At 40.9% G+C, this 19,829-nt stretch overlaps 1 protein-coding gene across 1 annotated transcript in view; it reads right to left on the reverse strand.

Annotated features, from left to right (window-relative positions):
* The window catches only part of LOC134650319 (uncharacterized), an 89,318-nt gene that overhangs the window by 35,056 nt on the left and 34,433 nt on the right, over window positions 1–19,829 (reverse strand). Inside the window, exons 4-19 of the mRNA XM_063505280.1 lie at window positions 18,711–18,880; window positions 15,521–15,606; window positions 15,138–15,260; window positions 14,662–14,771; window positions 12,536–12,633; window positions 11,955–12,206; window positions 11,093–11,214; window positions 10,408–10,530; window positions 8,205–8,359; window positions 7,106–7,234; window positions 6,790–6,946; window positions 4,888–5,065; window positions 3,778–3,882; window positions 2,256–2,519; window positions 920–1,007; window positions 315–434 (exon numbers count right to left, since the gene is read on the reverse strand). Coding sequence (XP_063361350.1) covers window positions 315–434; window positions 920–1,007; window positions 2,256–2,519; window positions 3,778–3,882; window positions 4,888–5,065; window positions 6,790–6,946; window positions 7,106–7,234; window positions 8,205–8,359; window positions 10,408–10,530; window positions 11,093–11,214; window positions 11,955–12,206; window positions 12,536–12,633; window positions 14,662–14,771; window positions 15,138–15,260; window positions 15,521–15,606; window positions 18,711–18,880 — 2,280 coding nt within the window. The remainder of the gene's footprint in view (window positions 1–314; window positions 435–919; window positions 1,008–2,255; window positions 2,520–3,777; window positions 3,883–4,887; window positions 5,066–6,789; window positions 6,947–7,105; window positions 7,235–8,204; window positions 8,360–10,407; window positions 10,531–11,092; window positions 11,215–11,954; window positions 12,207–12,535; window positions 12,634–14,661; window positions 14,772–15,137; window positions 15,261–15,520; window positions 15,607–18,710; window positions 18,881–19,829) is intronic.

Raw genomic sequence — 19,829 nt, forward strand, 5'->3', positions numbered from 1 at the left:
TGACAAACGATGATCATCAACTGATTAAGTTAGCAGCCGTTTATGAATAACGCCATTAGTAGCCAGCCACTGACAATCCAACCTCTAGACTGAGCTTAGGCCAATTCTTTCATGAAACCGATGCTGCCAAAAATACGGGGGTGCGGGGGGACGAGGTGAGCGAATCCCGTGCCGTGATTGGTCCGTTCAAAAACATGGACCAATCACGGCACGGGATTGACTCGAAGATGGAGTAACGCTACCGTATGTGTGGCAGAGGGGGTAGCGCGACTATGCTATGTCTAGAGGTTGGATTGTCTGTGTAGCCAGCTAACCTGAACTTGTCGTAGGCGGACGAGCTCTTGTTGGCGACCGCTTCCTGAAGGTTGGCGACGGACATAGGGTCGTTGATGTGTTTCTCGCCGCCCGCGCGCCAGTGGTAATGCCCGGGGTTCCTGAAAACACGATCGTTACATTCTAAAATAGGCAATGCAGTTTATTTATTACGGAGATAAAACAGAAACAGTCACAAAAATACAGAGCATTGGTATGTTGGTAAAATTACTTAGGTTTAGACGGTTCTCACTGTGAACACATCAATTTAGTAGTAGTTTAGTTGAATCAATTTTCCACTAAAAACAAAAAAATTAAAGGTCCGTTTTTTACAAATGACATTTTTACGTCGTATAAAATGAATAAACGTGTAAAAATACGCGATACAAATTGAAACTTAAAGCTCAGATAGACGGTGCGGGAACTCGCACATGAGCAAAACATTGCCAAGTACTGCGCCTTTTTTTAATTTTTTAAGAGGGGAAATGCTAATCCCACATCCACCTCAACCGATCGATCAAATACCCAAATGTAACGAAATTCATAAGCGAGTTCTCGCGCCCTCCAAATGAGTCTTATGTATATACAGAAAAAAAAGTAAACTTACCTCAAAACGAGGGCATCTTTGCAGGTACCATAAGCCAATTCATGTCTCTCGAATATTTCCTTCGACAAAATTTCGAAGTTTACGCCACCTGTAAAAGATTGTATAATTAATTAAGTCCATGTGTAAATATTATATCAGTATGACACTTAAATATTTATACTTATATAGATTTAACTTGGAATAACAATGTGATGTTTCTTTACTAGCTAGGCCGGCAGACTAGGCCTTGTAGACTTATAGAACACTTACCAATTCTAGATTGGGTGCCCCTGAAGCACTTATCAATGACATCTTCATTCAAGCCGACAGCTTCAAAGATCTGCGCACTCTTGTAGGACTGCAGCATACTGATGCCCGTCTTAGCCATGACCTTGGCTAGGCCGGTTTCAACGGCAGACTAGTAGGCCTGGTAACCTTATAGAACACTTACCAATTCTAGATTGGGTGCCTCTGAAGCACTTATCAATGACATCTTCATTAAACCGACAGCTTCAAAGATCTGCGCACTCTTGTAGGACTGCAGCGTACTGATGCCCGTCTTAGCCATGACCTTGGCTAGGCCGGTTTCAACGGCAGACTAGTAGGCCTTGTAACCTTATAGAACACTTACCAATTCTAGATTGGGTGCCCCTGAAGCACTTATCAATGACATCTTCATTCAAGCCGACAGCTTCAAAGATTTGCGCACTCTTGTATGACTGTAGCGTACTGATGCCCATCTTAGCCATGACCTTGGCTAGGCCGGTTTCAACGGCAGACTAGACTAGGCCTTGTAACCTTACAGAACACTTACCAATTCTAGATTGGGTGTCCCTGAAGCATTTATCAATGACATCTTCATTCAAGCCGACAGCTTCAAAGATCTGCGCACTCTTGTAGGACTGCAGCGTACTGATGCCCATTTTAGCCATGACCTTGGCTAGGCCGGTTTCAACGGCAAACTGGTAGGCCTTGTAGACTTATAGAACACTTACCAATTCTAGATTGGGTGCCCCTGAAGCACTTATCAATGACATCTTCATTCAAGCCGACAGCTTCAAAGATCTGCGAACTCTTGTACGACTGCAGCGTACTGATGCCCATCTTAGCCATGACCTTGGCTAGGCCGGTTTCAACGGCAAACTGGTAGGCCTTGTAGACTTATAGAACACTTACCAATTCTAGATTGGGTGCCCCTGAAGCACTTATCAATGACATCTTCATTCAAGCCGACAGCTTCAAAGATCTGCGCACTCTTGTACGACTGCAGCGTACTGATGCCCATCTTAGCCATGACCTTGGCTAGGCCGGTTTCAACGGCAAACTGGTAGGCCTTGTAGACTTATAGAACACTTACCAATTCTAGATTGGGTGCCCCTGAAGCACTTATCAATGACATCTTCATTCAAGCCGACAGCTTCAAAGATCTGCGCACTCTTGTACGACTGCAGCGTACTGATGCCCATCTTAGCCATGACCTTGGCTAGGCCGGTTTCGATGGCGCACTGGTAGGCGTTGTAGATGCTCTCGTCGGTGATGGAGGGGTCGATGATGTGGTCGTTGCGGAGCGCGAAGGCCAGTTCGAACGCCAGGTACGGGCAGATCGCGTCGGCGCCGTAGCCTGAAATACAAATGCAGATATTTACATAACGTAAAAAAAGCGGCCAAGTGCGAGTCGGACTCGCCCATGAAGGGTTCCGTATTTAGGCGATTTATGACGTATAAAAAAAACTACTTACTAGATCTCGTTCAAACCAATTTTCGGTGGAAGTTTATATGGTAATGTACATCATATATTTTTTTTAGTTTTATTATTCTCCTATTTTAGAAGTTACAGGGGGGGGACACACATTTTACCACTTTGGAAGTGTCTCTCGCGCAAACTATTCAGTTTAGAAAAAAATGATATTAGAAACCTCAATATCATTTTTAAAGACCTATCCATAGATACCCCACACGTATGGGTTTGATGAAAAAAAAATTTTTGAGTTTCAGTTCGAAGTATGGGGAACCCCAAAAATTTATTGTTTTTTTTCTATTTTTGTGTGAAAATCTTAATGCGGTTCACAGAATACATCTACTTACCTACCAAGTTTCAACAGTATAGTTCTTATAGTTTCGGAGAAAAGTGGCTGTGACATACGGACGGACAGACAGACGGACAGACAGACAGACATGACGAATCTATAAGGGTTCCGTTTTTTGCCATTTGGCTACGGAACCCTAAAAATAGGTATTTTTATTTATTTATTTATATGGGCCTAGTGTCCCTGGGCAAAGGCCTCCCTCCTCCCTTTTCACGTATCCCGGTCTTGACCCGTCTCCCACCAGTTTCTGTCAAAGGCGTCAAGGTCATTTCGCCAACGCCGTCGAGATTTGCCGCGACCCCGGCTTTGATGTGGGACCCAATTGGTTAGGTATTTTATATCCCCTTAAAACTGGATAGCACATTTTACTGGGTACTTCAGTACGCAGTAATTCACCCCATGATCTAGTGCTGTTTAGTTTTACAAAAATGTGATTCGGTTTAGTGTAGTAGGAAAAGGTACAAATAGTTGTAACTTGTAACAACATCTACTGTATAAAACAGTGGAAGTAGAACCGACAATAGAACTAAATATGAACAATTAAAATAAGTATTACAATACAAATTTGGTAGGATTCTTCAAATACATTTTTGGAAAAAAATATGTTATGCTCCCAGTGTAAACTATACTTGGTCAAGCAAATCTTGTCAGTAAAAAAGGCGCGAAATTCAAATTTTCTATGGGACGATATCCCTTCGCGCCTACATTTTTCAAATTCGCCGCCTTTTGCTACTACCTATACTACTAAGTATAGTAGATACCTAACATAAAAAAGTAAAACTATTTCCTTACCCAACAAGACACACATATGGTGTACTTCTTTCGCTTCAGCAGTCTCCACAAGAATGCCCACTTTCATACGCATACGAGTCTCGATCAAGTGGTGATGAACAGCACCTATACACAAAAACTTATTATTAAATTATTAATTAATACATCTTCAAGACATTCACTTTATTTTTCCGGCTTTCACGTGTTTCATAAATACCTTAATTATCAAAAGCGTACGTTAAATAGGTTGCAAGCAGACTTTGTTTTAAATACGTGCACACTACGAACGAGGTGGGCTTTCTAAGTTTTTCCTGTATTTCATCTACGCACATGTCATTAGTGCTCTATGCGTTCAGAAACCGTAGGAAATGACCAGCATTATTACAACCAATTTTACTATGAGAACTCTCTCATTTGTGGTAGTAGATAAAATCTGTACTTATAGCTGGTCAACCAAATCTTGTCAGTAAAAAATGGCGCGAAATCCAATTTTTCTATGGGAAGATATCCCTTCGCGCCTACATTTTTCAAATTTGCCGCCTTTTTCTACTGTCAAAATCTGGTTGACCAAGTATAAATGTTATAACGTTATAAATTTTTGTAAGGAATTTAAATTTGGAATAGCAGTCAAAACCCAAGTGGGTCTCTATTCTAGTATCCATAGATATTAAAAATAAAACAGTTATCGATACGAAACGTGAATTATGTTTTTTTAATAAAAACCGCACGACATTTTGATCTCTAGTGACATGAGAGTATTAGCTATACTAGTTCTGGGTGTAATTTTAGAGATCCTTTGTCGTTGTAACAGTTGGGTCGTTCGTGTGTCATACCATAGAGAAAAAAATACATAGAGTGCTCACTCCATACATCAGTTTTAGTACCAAAAAGACTATTAGCATCTAGCATCGAGTAGCGGAACTATCAGTACTGCTACTTGACAATAGATGTCGCCACCGACCGGAAAGTCTTATGCTGTTGAGATAAGACTTTCCGGTCGGTGGCGACATCTATTGTCAAGTAGCAGTACTGATAGTTCCGCTACTCGATGCTAGATGCTAATAGTCTTTTTGGTACTAAAACTGGTGTATGGAGTGAGCACTCTATGTATTTTTTTCTCTAAGGTCATACCCAGTGCCAGTAGCGAGCTGACGGGCACGCGCTCGGGCCCGGCGGCGCGGTCGGACAGCACGAGCAGCTGGTAGCCGGCCGCGGCCGCCGCGTGCGCCTGCGCCGCGATCTCGCCCAGAGCCGGCTCCAGCGCGGTCTCGCCGAGACGGTAGTCGAACGTGCAGTCGATCACTTTTGTCTGAAATATTTACATTTTTATTTATTTAACAAAATACAAAGTACAGTGTACTTATAACTAAAGTTTCGCCAAACTGTAAAACAGTTTGTTGGCGATGCGCTCAAATAAACTCAAACTAAAATAACTAACAAACTTCGCATTATTCGCATTATTTTCATGATATAGGTTTTTGACGGAGGTACTTTTAGGCGCGATCGACATATTATAGTCTCTCAAGCCATTTCTGTTAGTAGAAAAAAGCAGCAAATTTAAAAAAAATTGGCGCGAAGGGTTATCGTCCCATAGAAATAGAAAATTTGAATTTTGAGAATTTTCCTCCTAACAAAGTTGTTTGATCGACTATAGATGCATATTTATTAGAGGAACGTGATAGAACACCCCTCGTTTCCACCATATATAATTGATATTACGACTACGCGTTAGTCGTATCTCAAACGTCTTAGGACGAAAACGGGGGTAATCGGACGCGACGCCCGAAGCCACCAATTTTTAAGATACTGGGAGATTCAAAGTTCCCAACTTCCCGCTATGTAACAAAAGCTATAAATATTTCTCTAAGATGTTGGCCATAGGACCAATGGGACTCAGCAGGGACACTATCTACGATATTCACCTTCCAGCCGCGGTGTGTGTGATGCTTGAAAACGTAAAGGTCTGGCAGCAATAGTATGGGTTATGACAGGAACAAGCGGTACCTGAATGCCACAATCTGGGACAGAATTGTCACAAAGCCAGGACACAGCAGGGAGACTATCTACGATATTCACCTTCCATCCGCGGTGTTTGCTATGCTTGAGGGCGTAAAGCTCCGGCAGCGACATTATCGGCTGCGGCAGGAACAGGCGGTGCGTGAACGCCACGCTCGGATCCAGAATGTTGGCCACAGGACCAATGGGACACAGCAGGGACACTATCTACGATATTCACCTTTCATCCGCGGTGTTTGCTATGCTTGAGGGCGTAAAGGTCCGGCAGCGACAGTATGGGCTGCGGCAGGAACAGGCGGTGCGTGAACGCCGCGCTCGGATCCAGAATGTTGGCCACAGGACCAATGGGACACAGCAGGGACACTATCTACAATATTCACCTTCCATCCGCGGTGTTTGCTATGCTTGGCGTAAAGGTCCGGCAGCGACAGTATGGACTGCGGCAGGAACAGGTGGTGCGTGAACGCCGCGCTCGGATCCAGAATGTTGGCCACAGGACCAATGGGACACAGCAGGGACACTATCTACGATATTCACCTTCCATCCGCGGTGTTTGCTATGCTTGAGGGCGTAAAGGTCCGGCAGCGACAGTATGGGCTGCGGCAGGAACAGGCGGTGCGTGAACGCCGCGCTCGGATCCAGAATGTTGGCCACAGGACCAATGGGACACAGCAGGGACACTATCTACGATATTCACCTTCCATCCGCGGTGTTTGCTATGCTTGAGGGCGTAAAGGTCCGGCAGCGACAGTATGGGCTGCGGCAGGAACAGGCGGTGCGTGAACGCCGCGCTCGGATCCAGAATGTTGGCCACAGGACCAATGGGACACAGCAGGGACACTATCTACGATATTCACCTTCCATCCGCGGTGTTTGCTATGCTTGAGGGCGTAAAGGTCCGGCAGCGACAGTATGGGCTGCGGCAGGAACAGGCGGTGCGTGAACGCCGCGCTCGGATCCAGAATGTTGGCCACAGGACCAATGGGACACAGCAGGGACACTATCTACGATATTCACCTTCCATCCGCGGTGATTGCTATGCTTGAGGGCGTAAAGGTCCGGAAGCGACAGTATGGGCTGCGGCAGGAACAGGCGGTGCGTGAACGCCGCGCTTGGATCCAGAATGTTGGCCACAGGACCAATGGGACATAGCAGGGACATTACTATCTTCTCCCTAGAAATAATATGGTTAAAATAAATAAGCTTTATACGGTTAGAATCATACAGAGAAACAAATCACATTTTTGTAGTCAGGTTTATTTGTGTCTATTCAAGGACCGTCACTCTTATCTTTTTCCCTTAATTAATAGTTATCGATAGTAATGAAGTTTACCTGAAGGGATCAATAGGCGGGTTGGTGACTTGCGCGAACAGCTGTTTGAAGTACTCGTAAGGTAAAGGTTGGAACTGAGACAGGCACGCAAGAGGGGCATCGTTGCCCATACTGCCCAGAGCTTCTTTTCTGTAAAAATAAAAGTATACATCGTCAATTTAAATGGAGTACAATAACAGTTGTATTTTTTTAACAGCCCTCTTCTACATATGAAGCCGATCTTAATAAGCTTTTACTCATTGAGGTTCTTTTTTTACAGAGTTCCTACAACCACCTTCAGCCAGCATGAAATCACTGGCACATCGACATTGTACTGTCACCGACGTTATAGTCTGTGCGGAAAGTGAAGAGTCGTGGAATGTATGGGACCCAATACATTCCACGACTCTTCTCTTTCCGAACAGACTCTATTACGTCGCCGGCTCCGTTGGACTTCGACTCGGCCATCCCGACTAGTGCACGTCATCTTTATTTACAATCATAAGTCCACCCCTGTTCTGCTGGTTTTGGTTTGGAAAAGCTTAGAATTAGAAGAATGCGCTGGAAACCTATACTTGGTCAACCAGATCTTGACAGTAGAAAAAGGCGGCAAATTTGAAAAATGTAGGCGCGAAGGGATATCGTCCCATAGAAAATATGAATCTCGCGCCTTTTTTTACTGACAAGATTTGGTTGACCAGCTATATTTACCTAAGTAGGGACCATAGACTAGGAATCCTCTAGACGGAGTTTAGACCAATTATTTCATGAAACCGATGCTGCCAAAAATACGGGGGTGCGGGGGGACGAGGTGAGCGAATCCCGTGCCGTGATTGGTCCGTTCAAAGACACGGACCAATCACGGCACGGGATTGATTCGAAGATGGAGTAAAACTACCGTATAAGTGACAGAGGGTGTAGCGTTACTATGCTCAGTCTAGAGGATGTCTTGTCTGTGGTAGGGACCCTTAATTGTTTCATGGATGGACTTAGTCCAACCCACCCCTCCACTCCCAAAATCCGCTACGTCCGACTAGTGCTCGTCCTCTAGTGTTAAATATGAGTCTTGAGTTACTCGAAATAAATGTTTTTTTTTATCTGCAGGTAGAATGGCACTCACTTGTTCTGCAGCATGGGCAGCAGCAGCATGTTGATGGTCTCGATGGTGTAGCCGTAGAGGCTGAGGCGGCGGTCGGTGAGCCCCGTGATGACGTCACTAGCCCCGTTGGATACCGACTCGGCCGCTACTGATTTGTGGATGTCTTCGAGCGTTATCTGCAGTTACATAAATATAACATAAGATGAATATAAGTCACATGTGTAGGATTTGATAATTAAAGAGACGAGTAAATGCCAAATAATTAAGTAAACTTATGAGTGCTAGTTACTAGATAGCTGCGCACAAAAACGATACAAAACATGTAGAACAGAGACTTTACAAAAGTGACACTGTTATTTTTTTATTTCAGAAGAATGCAGGTTCTTTATCTACTCGTCTCTGAATATATATATTTTTGAATTATATAAAATTGTTATATCCCAAAAAACGAAACTACCTGCTATAAATTATAAAGCTAATAAACCGAAAGAAACACATAAGCTAAGTTTTCCGCAGCGAAAATACAACACAAACTTTACAACAGACACCCAGAGATTTTCCATGCGCGTAATGCGAAGGCCAAGTGTTCAAAAAGCAATATAGACGGCCAAGCCAACAAACACCGAGGACTCACCATCTGAAATATATTTAAAATATAATCCCATCGCCAATGTGCAGCACAGAGAACAGAAAACATTGTTACCCAATTTTAATGATGATTAAATCAGATGGTAATGAAATGATTTAGCATACATAGCAGACAATGGAACCACCATATATGGTGGTGATGAAATAAATACATATTTATTATTTATATTCAATGTAATTTATGAAGCTCCCCATTTGTTAATAGTTATGATGGCATTATATTACATAGATAATTAGGCATTTTGACGTGCCAGCGATATCTGCAAACACATCATTCGAGAAATCATTTTATGGTGTAAAGAGGCATTATAGAAAAAGGCAAATAATTAAATGATTTTTCAAATGTTGTTTTGTCACTTAGGTATTCCAAGCGCGGCCATTGGTAAATAATACTTATAGTTCACATGCCATATTCATATTGATAAAATGTATCTGGCAAGAGCAAGACGTATGAAAAAGAAGCATGATGCTATGAAAAATGTTGATAAAATGCATCTGGCAAGATGCATGAAAAAGATGCATGATGCGATGAAAAATGTTGAAAATATTGCATTAGCGACAGGAACATTCCACGGGGTGTCCCGTATAAACAGATTTTAATTTGTGTATAAAAAAAAAAAACAGTCTTTTAAGACAATTATTATTTTTCTGAGCTTTGATTTCATCATTTGTCACAGAATAAATACTTAACTCCTACCTGTAAATCTCAATGGTAGACAATTTTGTGGAACGCTTCAACAGGCGAATAAGATGTGGTAGCCAGTACTTAGTGCAACCAGCAACCACCTTAAGGGGCCCACTGATTACCAGTCCGCCGGACGATATCGGCCTGTCAGTTGTTCGGAGCTGTCAACTTTTTGTTCTAACTGACAGGCCGATATCGTCCGGCGGACTGTTAATCAGTGGGCCCCTTTAGCTATCATAGGCCTATCTCGTCATAAAACAATCTGTAGACGTCTGTTTAGTCTAGCAGCTTATTCTACACCTTTTGTTTTGCTTTAGGCATGAGATTATAGAGGACACTTATAGGCGAACATATGAGTTTACAGATAGGTATATACATCACGTCGTTATGCACTTGTTTATTATTTGAAAATAAGCCGTCTTGCAGCACGGCAACAGCGCAATACATTTTACGTCACGTACGCGAGAATAAAATCTCACTTCCTGGCCAAGGCAAGACGTAAAACTTTAGACAAACCACGGGCGGTAATTCGTAAAGCACCAGATCCCATAACACCTGCGATCTCGCATTTACGAATTCACCTCCCTAGGTATGTAATGTACTACAGTTTGTTTTTTTTAGCATTAGAAAGAACTTGAAAGAGGGTAAGCTATTTTGACATGTCTTTTAATTGAAAAACACTTTTTAAAAATCAATAACTATTACTTATGAAAGCAGAAGACTATAAAAGATCGTATTAGATTCATAATTGTTACATATTTACCGTAACTTATTTTTAAAATGTGTTTTTCAATTAAAAGACACATCAAGATTGTTTACCAAATTTCTAATGCTTAAAAAAACGAAGTATATTGGTGCCATCGTGCCTCAATATTACTTATGATCAGGTACCTGTTCACTGAGCCACTGGGAGTGCGGGCGGCTGCTGGCGATTTCCATCTTCAGCTCTACGTCTTGGATTATTTTCTTATCTTGCGTGTCTACCAACAACATACGACCGGGCTTCAATCGGCTCTGAAATGGAAAACGGTTTTATCACTAATTTTCATTAAAAAAAAAAACGGTTGCACTCCGGGGGTGCCGATAGAAGTGAAAACTGACCTCACTATGTTACCGACGCCCGGTAACACGATACATACGTTTAGCGGAGGTATTCTATTTATTTATTTATTATATATTATTATCATTCTCAAATAAGATTACACTTTTTCATTGACATGTTTATTTACATACTGCTATGACAACGTCAAATTATTTGAACATAGGTAAAGAGTCTTGAAAAGGAGTCCGCAACATAAATGTCAAATAACATTGAGTTTTTCTTTATTGATTTAAATGCCATTTAAATTATGAGTGGCCACCTTACGGGGCTTACGGTCACGTGATCGCCTTACGCCCCTTACGGTCACGTGATCGCCTTACGCTGCTCGAGTTTATCATTTTTTCCCCACCTCAAAAAGTGCCCAGCGCCGCTAAAGAAGTTTTCACTTCAAAAAATACAAGTATCAACATTATGTAACAAAAAGATGGCTGTATCTTCTTTTCCTTTCATCAGTCACAATATGAATTTGATTACCTTGTGAATGACTTTCTCTGGATCAACATCGTACACTCCGACTTCGGATGCCATTACCAGTATATTCTCACTGGTCACATAGAAGCGAGAAGGTCGCAGGCCGTTCCTGTCCAAAATCGCACCTGTAATAAATTAATTGTGTTTTAATTTGATTAACAAATTGTTTGATTTTCATTCATTATGAGCCGACCCGACGTGGCAATATGCGATTAGTAAATTTTGCACTTTACAAGGAGTTAAGTTTAGGAAAAAGGATCCAAACCACAAAAAAACTGTCAATCGATTTTGAACTTTCTGTCAAAACGTAAAGGGATGGATTCTTTCCGCTAATTAAGCATCTAGAGCCGGTCCGTCCCACAACCAATGCTATAAACGCAAAATACTAACTGGTAGCAATTGGTGGTGAGACAAAATGAGCAAAATGCGATTTTGCTCACTGTTTTTAAGTAGCAAAGTACCCTTGTTCGAGCTGCTGAGGTGAAAACTTAATTGTTGGTATATCTTAAGAAAACATGAGTGAATAGAGGTAAGTGATGAAGAAGGAATACATTTTTCGGGTTCTCTAATATGTTCTCACTGGCCTCACTGCTGAGGTGAAAAGTTATGTGAACTACACGAGATCAAAGTTATTTACATTTCGTGCGCTTTTGAGTCCCTTACTACGCTCAAGATACTAAATTAGATTTAGTATCTTGAGCGTAGTAAGGGACTCAAAATAAGCACTCGAAGAAATATCAAACTTTGATCTCTTGTTGTACAAATAACTATTTCCTTAGGCACTTTGTAATCGTTTTTTCACTTTTCTATGACCAATATGACCACATGGTCAAGATCGCTTCGGGCAACCGCTGAAACCACTTACCAATATAGCGTCCATCAGTGAAAGAAATCAGCGCCGGTCCGTCCCAAGGCTCCATTGCGCAAGAGGCCCACTGGTAATAGTCTCTCTTCTCCTTAGGCATGGTGGGGTCGTTTTGCCACGCTTCTGGGACCATGGTCATGACCGCTTCGGGCAGAGAACGGTTGCCGCAGTGTTGGAGGAACTCGAGGACGCAATCAGCGGATCCGGAGTCAGAGAGATTGGGTTCTACGACTGGGTACAGTTTCTTGAGGTCTAGGAAAAAAGTTTATGTTACAATTTAGGTGATTCTAGCGCACCTAGGACCCGTTTCGTGAAAGGATTTAACTTGTAAAAAGAGCGGAAGTCCCTTTCTGTCTGATTTAAAGAGACTTCCGCTCATAATTTTGCAAGTTACAAGTTTTTATAAAGCTCGAATTCCCATGCACAAATACAATTGACTCCGACCACGCTACGTTTAAACCTCCATGAAAAACTTGGCAGGGCCAGGGTCTATAAAGTTCTTATAGTAAGGACTAGGTGCTCCGTATACTGGTTTTGTATGACGAGAACCGGGAATTTGTCAGGTATAAGTAGAATCGTACCGTCTCCAAAAACATCGCTCTTCATAACTCCCTCACGAGCCTTCATCAGGTTCACGTTGCCTCGCAGTGTATTGATCTCTCCATTGTGGGCGAGCACCCTGAAACCAACGAGAAAACATTTAAGGCTAGGTAGGTATGGTGATCTCATAACTCATAGTCAGTCAGGCTTTTAGACTTGGGGAAAAATAACTTTTTTTTTTCTTTATTGGAGAAACAACAGAAGTACAGTAAAAGTTAACGATAAGATATACACTTCAGAAGATGTGCACCTACGAGGGGTATTCAAAATATTCTCGGTATGAGAATGAAAACAAACAAGTACGAAAAGTTTGATATTTTTATTTTTCAATATACTCCCCCCCTATGTTCATACACTTAAAAGATCGATCAATTATTTTTTTTAATCCCTCGTAAAAATATTTTTTATCTTTCGTGTAAAAATGCTCCTCCACTGCCGCCTTCAATGCTTCATCGTCAGAAAATTTATTTCCACGCAGATCCTTTTTAAGATTGGGGAGCAAAAAGAAGTCGCTGGGGGCTAAGTCCGGACTATACGGTGGGTGAGTAACAGTTTTAAACCCACGTTCAACAATAGCTGCCTTGGCAATATGAGCAGTATGGACGGGGGCGTTGTCATGCAGAAGCAGAATACCTTTGGTTAACTTTCCTCGCCTCTTTTCTTTAATTACATCCTTTAATTGACGTAGAATGTTAGCGTAGTACTGTCCTGTGATATTTACACCTTTTTCTTTATAATCGATTAGTAATACTCCTTCACAATCCCAAAATATCGTGGCCATGACCTTGCCAGCTGAAGGGATGACCTTCAACTTCTTGGGATGAGCTGAACCCTTAATGTGCCACTGCATGGACTCTTGTTTACTCTCTGGGTCATAATGATGAACCCAGGTTTCATCTCCAGTAACTATTCTTTGCAGCACCTCATCAGGATTTTCACCGCACAGGTCAATAAAATCGGAACAACAAGCTACACGCATGTCTTTTTGAAGCCGAGTCAGCATTCGCGGAACCCATCTTGCACTTACTTTTGACATATTAAGATGGTCATGTATAATATCATGTACGGTACCAATAGAGAGATTGGTTACTTGTGCTATAGATTTTACCTTCACTCGACCATCTTCCAATATAAGTTTTTCCACTTTATCAATATTTTCTTGTGAAGTAGCTACTACAGGCCGGCCAGGTCTAGGGTCATCTTCAATACTCTCCCTTCCGCGTTTAAACTCGCTTGACCACTTTTGAATGGTAGATAAAGAAGGAGCAGACTCACGGTAAACACAATCCATTTCCTCTTTTATGGTTTTTTGATTTTTACCCTGTTTTGTCAAGAATTTTATCACGCATCGATGTTCTAATTTAGTTAACATTGTCAATTCGCACAGGATGTTCATGTTTGTTCAGCAATTGCAGAAAAACAAAAGACTATCTCGGTTCGAATTATACTTTTTTTTAATGTCAATGAATAAACCTTAGCGGCCAGTAACGAAAGAAATTTTAGAAGAGGTCGTAAGATATCAATACCGAGAATATTTTGAACGCCCCTCGTACCTCCTAAAACGCTCTCACTAAGAACTATGCATAATATAGGTAAGGTAATGCTACAGTAAACTTAACTAAACTTAACGCACACTAGCGACTAGATAGCAAGGAACAAAGCTATACAAAGAAATTAAGTTGTCTCAGCTAGACTTTCAAGGATTTGTTTTTGGAAACGTGCTCTGTTTGTGCTGAACTTTGGCCGATTGGCAAATGCGCAGCCATTCGCTAAATGTTTAGTAAAATATCGTTAACTTTTCGCGACGAATGACCGATGTGCGTGCATGCAGTGAGTGAGCAGTTCGCGACCGACACAACTTTAGGGTTCGCTACTGCTGAAGAAAGTTTATATTCCAAAGTGGACGCTCGAAGCGGAGCGTTCGGCGGGGCGTGCGGCGTGGCGTCGGGCTCACAAGTAATTTGAGCAGCGTGCACTAAGGCCGCTACTATACGTTTGCATTTGTTTAACATGCACGCCGCACGCCCCGCCCCGCTGCACGCCCAACTCGAGCGTCCACTCAGGCCTTACACTTAGAGTAGGTGTTGCATACGAAAATATGACTAACCTCAAGGGATGGGCTCGCTCCCAACTGGGGAAGGTGTTGGTGGAGAACCGGGTGTGCACCAACGCCAAGTATGTGGTGAACGCCGGGTTCGTCAGATCCTTGAAGTACTCCTGCGGTGCACAAAGTAAGGATATATTTTTGGTCTTTTATATTAGATATGAAATTAGGATACCAAGATTTCAATACTTCAATGGGACAGGAGGATCAAAACTGAAATAGTTTGATGCCTTATCGGCTATTTACATTAATTTAAGGTAAGAAAATATTAAGATCTAAACGTGAACATTCGCCTTCACCACGATCTCATTTATAGGCAAAATAGGAGTTCTTCGGAACCAAACGGATGAGATGTCTGTGTTATTTGCCAAAGCGGTGAGAATAGGAGCTAATTTAAATCTATTATTTGAGAAGAGATAGTGGGCGTGAGAGATTTCTAGGTCATATAGGGCAATCTTAGGATGACAAGTGTAACTTACCCATAGTTGGTTAGAAGTCAGCAATCCCTTGTAGACGACAGTCCTCAACGACAAGCTGCATATATAGAACCTCGCGCCAGGCACCCCCAGCTCATGCGACGCGCGCTTGCGCAGCACGAAGATCTGCGAACACATGAACAATTCCGAACACGGCCCACACAAACTAGACAAGGGAATATAGGGTGAATAAATTTACGTTCGCATGTAGACTGTCCCCGGTCCGGCCGGCCTCAGGACACGGTGATCTGAAAAAAATCCTCCAAGAGTTCCTTGCCTAAGCCTTCTAAATTTAAATACTCGAGTTTGAATTCGTAACGGATTATTACGAATTCATACCCTTTCTTTATTGGTGTGTTTTTGTCGTCCGCATGGTAAGGTCTTACCTGCCTGGCGAGTTGAGTCTCGTCTTCGATATCGCCGGTAACAAACACTTGTCGCATAAATGGCTCCGAGTTACGAGCCACCTGACCTGAAAGCCAGCCAAAATAGGCCATTACTAACTTTACCCCTGGTTGTAGGAAACTGGACTTTACGACACTTAGCTTGAAGTTACATTCACTTCGATGGGGGATGTAGTTTCGACATGGATAGATGGTTTTATTTTGATAACGCTACATAAACTTTCGAGTTTAGTCATAAATGCTTTGTTTATAATATGTATCTTAATATTATGATATTGATAACTATTGGTACGTACTGCTGCATAAGCATTTATGAAAATTCACATACTTTGTAGATATTTAAGTATTACTTATTTGTTTATCAAATTTGACCCAGATACTAAATGACAATTCGATTAACCCAGCGGTCGGCAACCTTTTAGCAGCCAAGGGCCACGTACTAGTTGACGCGGGCCACACTTTGTTAATATTTATGACTTTATCAAACATTGTCGTTTGTCAATATTACCATAGAGAAAAAAATACATAGAGTGCTCACTCCATACATCAGTTTTAGTACCAAAAAGACTATTAGCATCTAGCATCGAGTAGCGGAACTATCAGTACTGCTACTTGACAATAGATGTAGCACCGACCGGAAAGTCTTATGCTGTTGACATAAGACTTTCCGGTCGGTGCTACATCTATTGTCAAGTAGCAGTACTGATAGTTCCGCTACTCGATGCTAGATGTAGACACTGAAATTAATAGTCTGAACTGATGTATGGAGTGAGCACTATGTATTTTTTTCTCTATGATATTACATACAAAATAGCTAGGGAGGCTCGCGGGCCGCAAATGAGAGGCCGTCTGTTGCCGACCGCTGGTTAACCAATTGACTACCCAATCATCCTGCTTTAGTACGTACTAGCATTGTCTTGTACAGATTGCTTGAACAAATTGGAGCAATCGAATAGTCATTTTATATCTGAGATATAAAAACACGGTTAAATAAAATCCCATAAATGAATCCCAGTACCTAATGCAAAAATAAATTTAAAACTACTGTTATAAGTTTGTATCGTACGATTTTATGTTTATTCCTAAGCAATGTGTAAGTATAGACCAAGCTGATTTAGATTATATAGTTGTAGGAAAATCAACTATACATTTTATTACTTTTGCATATCAACATGAATGTGGTAAACCGCGATAATCATACGTCATACATAAGTCGAGGGATACAAACTCTTATACGGTCGTGAAAAATAATGGGGTATTCAATTTAACGTATTAATGACAACACCATCGATTAGAAAATATTTCCCAGAGAATAATTTACAACAGTTCGGTGTTCTTCGATATGTAAAACAAGCTAAAAAGCGTATAAAAACATATATTCTTCTATCTTTTTATTTAAAAAAATATTCTTAATACACTTGCTTTAATGCGCATTTCATGACTTTTATAGGCAACATTAACGTCTAACATTAAAGTCTTATAACAGTCTCATATAAAAAAAAATCGATGGTGTTACCATCAAAAGAGTACCCAAGGATATTATCAAGTATGGACCGAAGCGTAATGTGAAAAACCTCACTTGTGTGATCATGAATGTAGCGGTATGAACTCAAACAAGTAAGTTATGTTCACAAAATTCGTACACACTATAAAACCGTGACGTAATACGCATATCGTAATTAAATAGTGTAGAAATCGCAAAAGGACATCGGCTAAACAGATTATTTGCAGAGAGTCACAACCATTTGACCGCCGAAGACAACCACGGCTACAGTGTAAAATGAACTATCATGCATTCAAATAAGGTTAACTATGGCGCGTTATATAAAATAGTCGTGGTGTTTGAAATAGCGTATATCGTCACAGTGATAAAGTGTAATGTTAAAACGTAACAAACCAGATGGTCAAGCAACGCATGAGTCGCATGACCCGTCGGCCGTAACCCATTCTGTTTACTACGGTACGACCTGAAATGATCGCAAAAAAATCGCAACACCTGTTCTAAAAGACGCAATGTTAGGGGGAGGTCTACGAAACAAGGTAACGAGGGGGAGTACTTTTGATTATAGAATGTGCAAGTTGTAGAAAGTTTGCAAAAAAATTTAAAGTTTTCGGAAGTGTCTAGAAAATTTTATAAGGCACTATGGAAGTTTCAATTTCGGCAAAGGAAACATTGTTCTGCAAAGTGAAAAGTGAGTATATTCTGAAATTTTTCGCAAGTTTCTGAAACTTTCCGACTACACATTTAGTATTTTTCGTTAGTGGAATAAGGAACATGAATAAAACAGTTATTTTTGAATAATGTACAAAGAACGCGTCTGAAGATTAGCTTCGTTTCAGATATTACTCATTCTTGTAGATTAAAATTAACAAGTAAAAACAAAACATTTTTTTTTCCTAAGTAACTCCATCGTACTTATAGACTTCAAAGAAATAATTAGCATTATGTACCCAGCGTTAATGTATGCGTATTTAATTACTGTTTACTTCTTATCGCTGGCAGGTTTTATACGAAAATTAAAATTTAATTTAATTAACGTAATGGGATCGTTGTATTACTTGTATTAATCAAAGGTACTCCAACATAAACAAAATGTGTAACATCGTAGGACAAAATGTTAATGAATCCGACTCGTTCTGAATTTTTATAACATGCGATTTTAACAATCTAAAAACTTAGTACAGAAGCAATGAATCGAATGAAACATTTACAGTTCAATGTAGGTATCATGTTCCTATCTCCAGCGAAAATGTTGTTAAAAGATTCTTAAATAATCAAATTGGAATGTCTTGAAACGTATTTGGAGGACTATATGAATATACCAATCACTAATGAAACAATTTAGTCTCGTAGAAACAAAATTAAAAGCAAAATTAGTTTGCCGATTTCTATTAGGTACACGATTTAAGACATTCCTTGGAAAGAATTTTTCAAATCAATTTAAATTGCACGTTTGAATCTTCACTCCTGACAAAGGCCATTTGAAACATAAATAGCAACAATTGACTATCTCATAACAAACTACATTCTCATAACCAGAGAACGGACACTGGCTTACTTGTATTTAAAGTAGTATTAAAACTATTCGACCGTCGAAGTGATTATAAAAAATTGAGCTACCATCTTAAAGTTTGCCTCCATCTTCAACTAAGAAACGAAGGTGCCACTAACCGATGGTCGAGTTGTTGGTGGGCACGGTCCTCCAGCACAGCACACTGAGGCCGAGGCTCTCGGCCAGCTCGGTGAACTTCTTCTCTATGTCCTGGTGGTGAAGCTTGTCGAGGAAGAATATGCCGGTGGCGTATTTGCCGAACGGCGGCAAGTCCAGCTGGTGTGTGTCTCTGCAACGATGGCGATTTTGAGGTTATCGTATGTGTGGTTGCTCGTTCATTGAGGTTTTATGGAATAATAAAGTTTGACGATGTAAAATTTGGATTATAATTTAATTTAACCAGTCAGAGTGATAGGGAAACATTTAAATATTTGGTAACAGACTAATCTGATACAGATGTAGTGCACCTATTCCGTTAGCGCTCATTAGTCCGTAGATCGTAGAGCTCTCATGTGGAATCTCCATTAAGCTGGTTTTATACATGTATGCGTAATTATTATAACATCTAGAATGCAGTGGCCTGATGAATTCTTACCTGATTTACGTTAGATTTATTTTTTTGCTTTGAAACTTGAAACTGACCTTATTACATGGGCTCTTATGTCCTTTAAAGCAGGCTTCTCTATCTGACCCAAGAATTAATTGAGCTGAGAATATTTTAGTTCTAACGTTAATTATTTAGTTAATTACTCTGCCTGCCGAAATGTCAAGTATTTTACTTTAGTTCATCAAATGTGTGCCAACATAAAAACAGCCATGAAGCATTGTGTTCAAAATATTGCATTAAATAAAATGATTTAAACCGTGATATTCAAATCGTACAACCATAAACGATAACGCCGCTATAACACATCCCATGCACGCATACTTGATTAAATCTTAGCATAACCGCTGAAACATGTGACGTCTCAAGCTGTAATCGGGCCGTAAACAAACGATGTAAAGGTCAGACGGCGACGCGGAGCGCGCCTGCGCTAACGTGTGACGTCACACATCACGGCTATTGACCAAACTGGGATGTTCGTAACCATACCTAGTTACGGTCACATGGTTACATCGACACGGAGTGGACTGTGACAGGGTGGAAACTATTCAATGCTAATTTATAGGCATTAGTAGTCCAGGGTAGCAATGAAAGGGAGTTTCTTTTTCATTTGTAAAAACAGATGTTGGCTGGT

Source organism: Cydia amplana, chromosome 8 (assembly GCF_948474715.1).
Source record: "Cydia amplana chromosome 8, ilCydAmpl1.1, whole genome shotgun sequence".
Classification (NCBI taxonomy): domain Eukaryota; kingdom Metazoa; phylum Arthropoda; class Insecta; order Lepidoptera; family Tortricidae; genus Cydia; species Cydia amplana.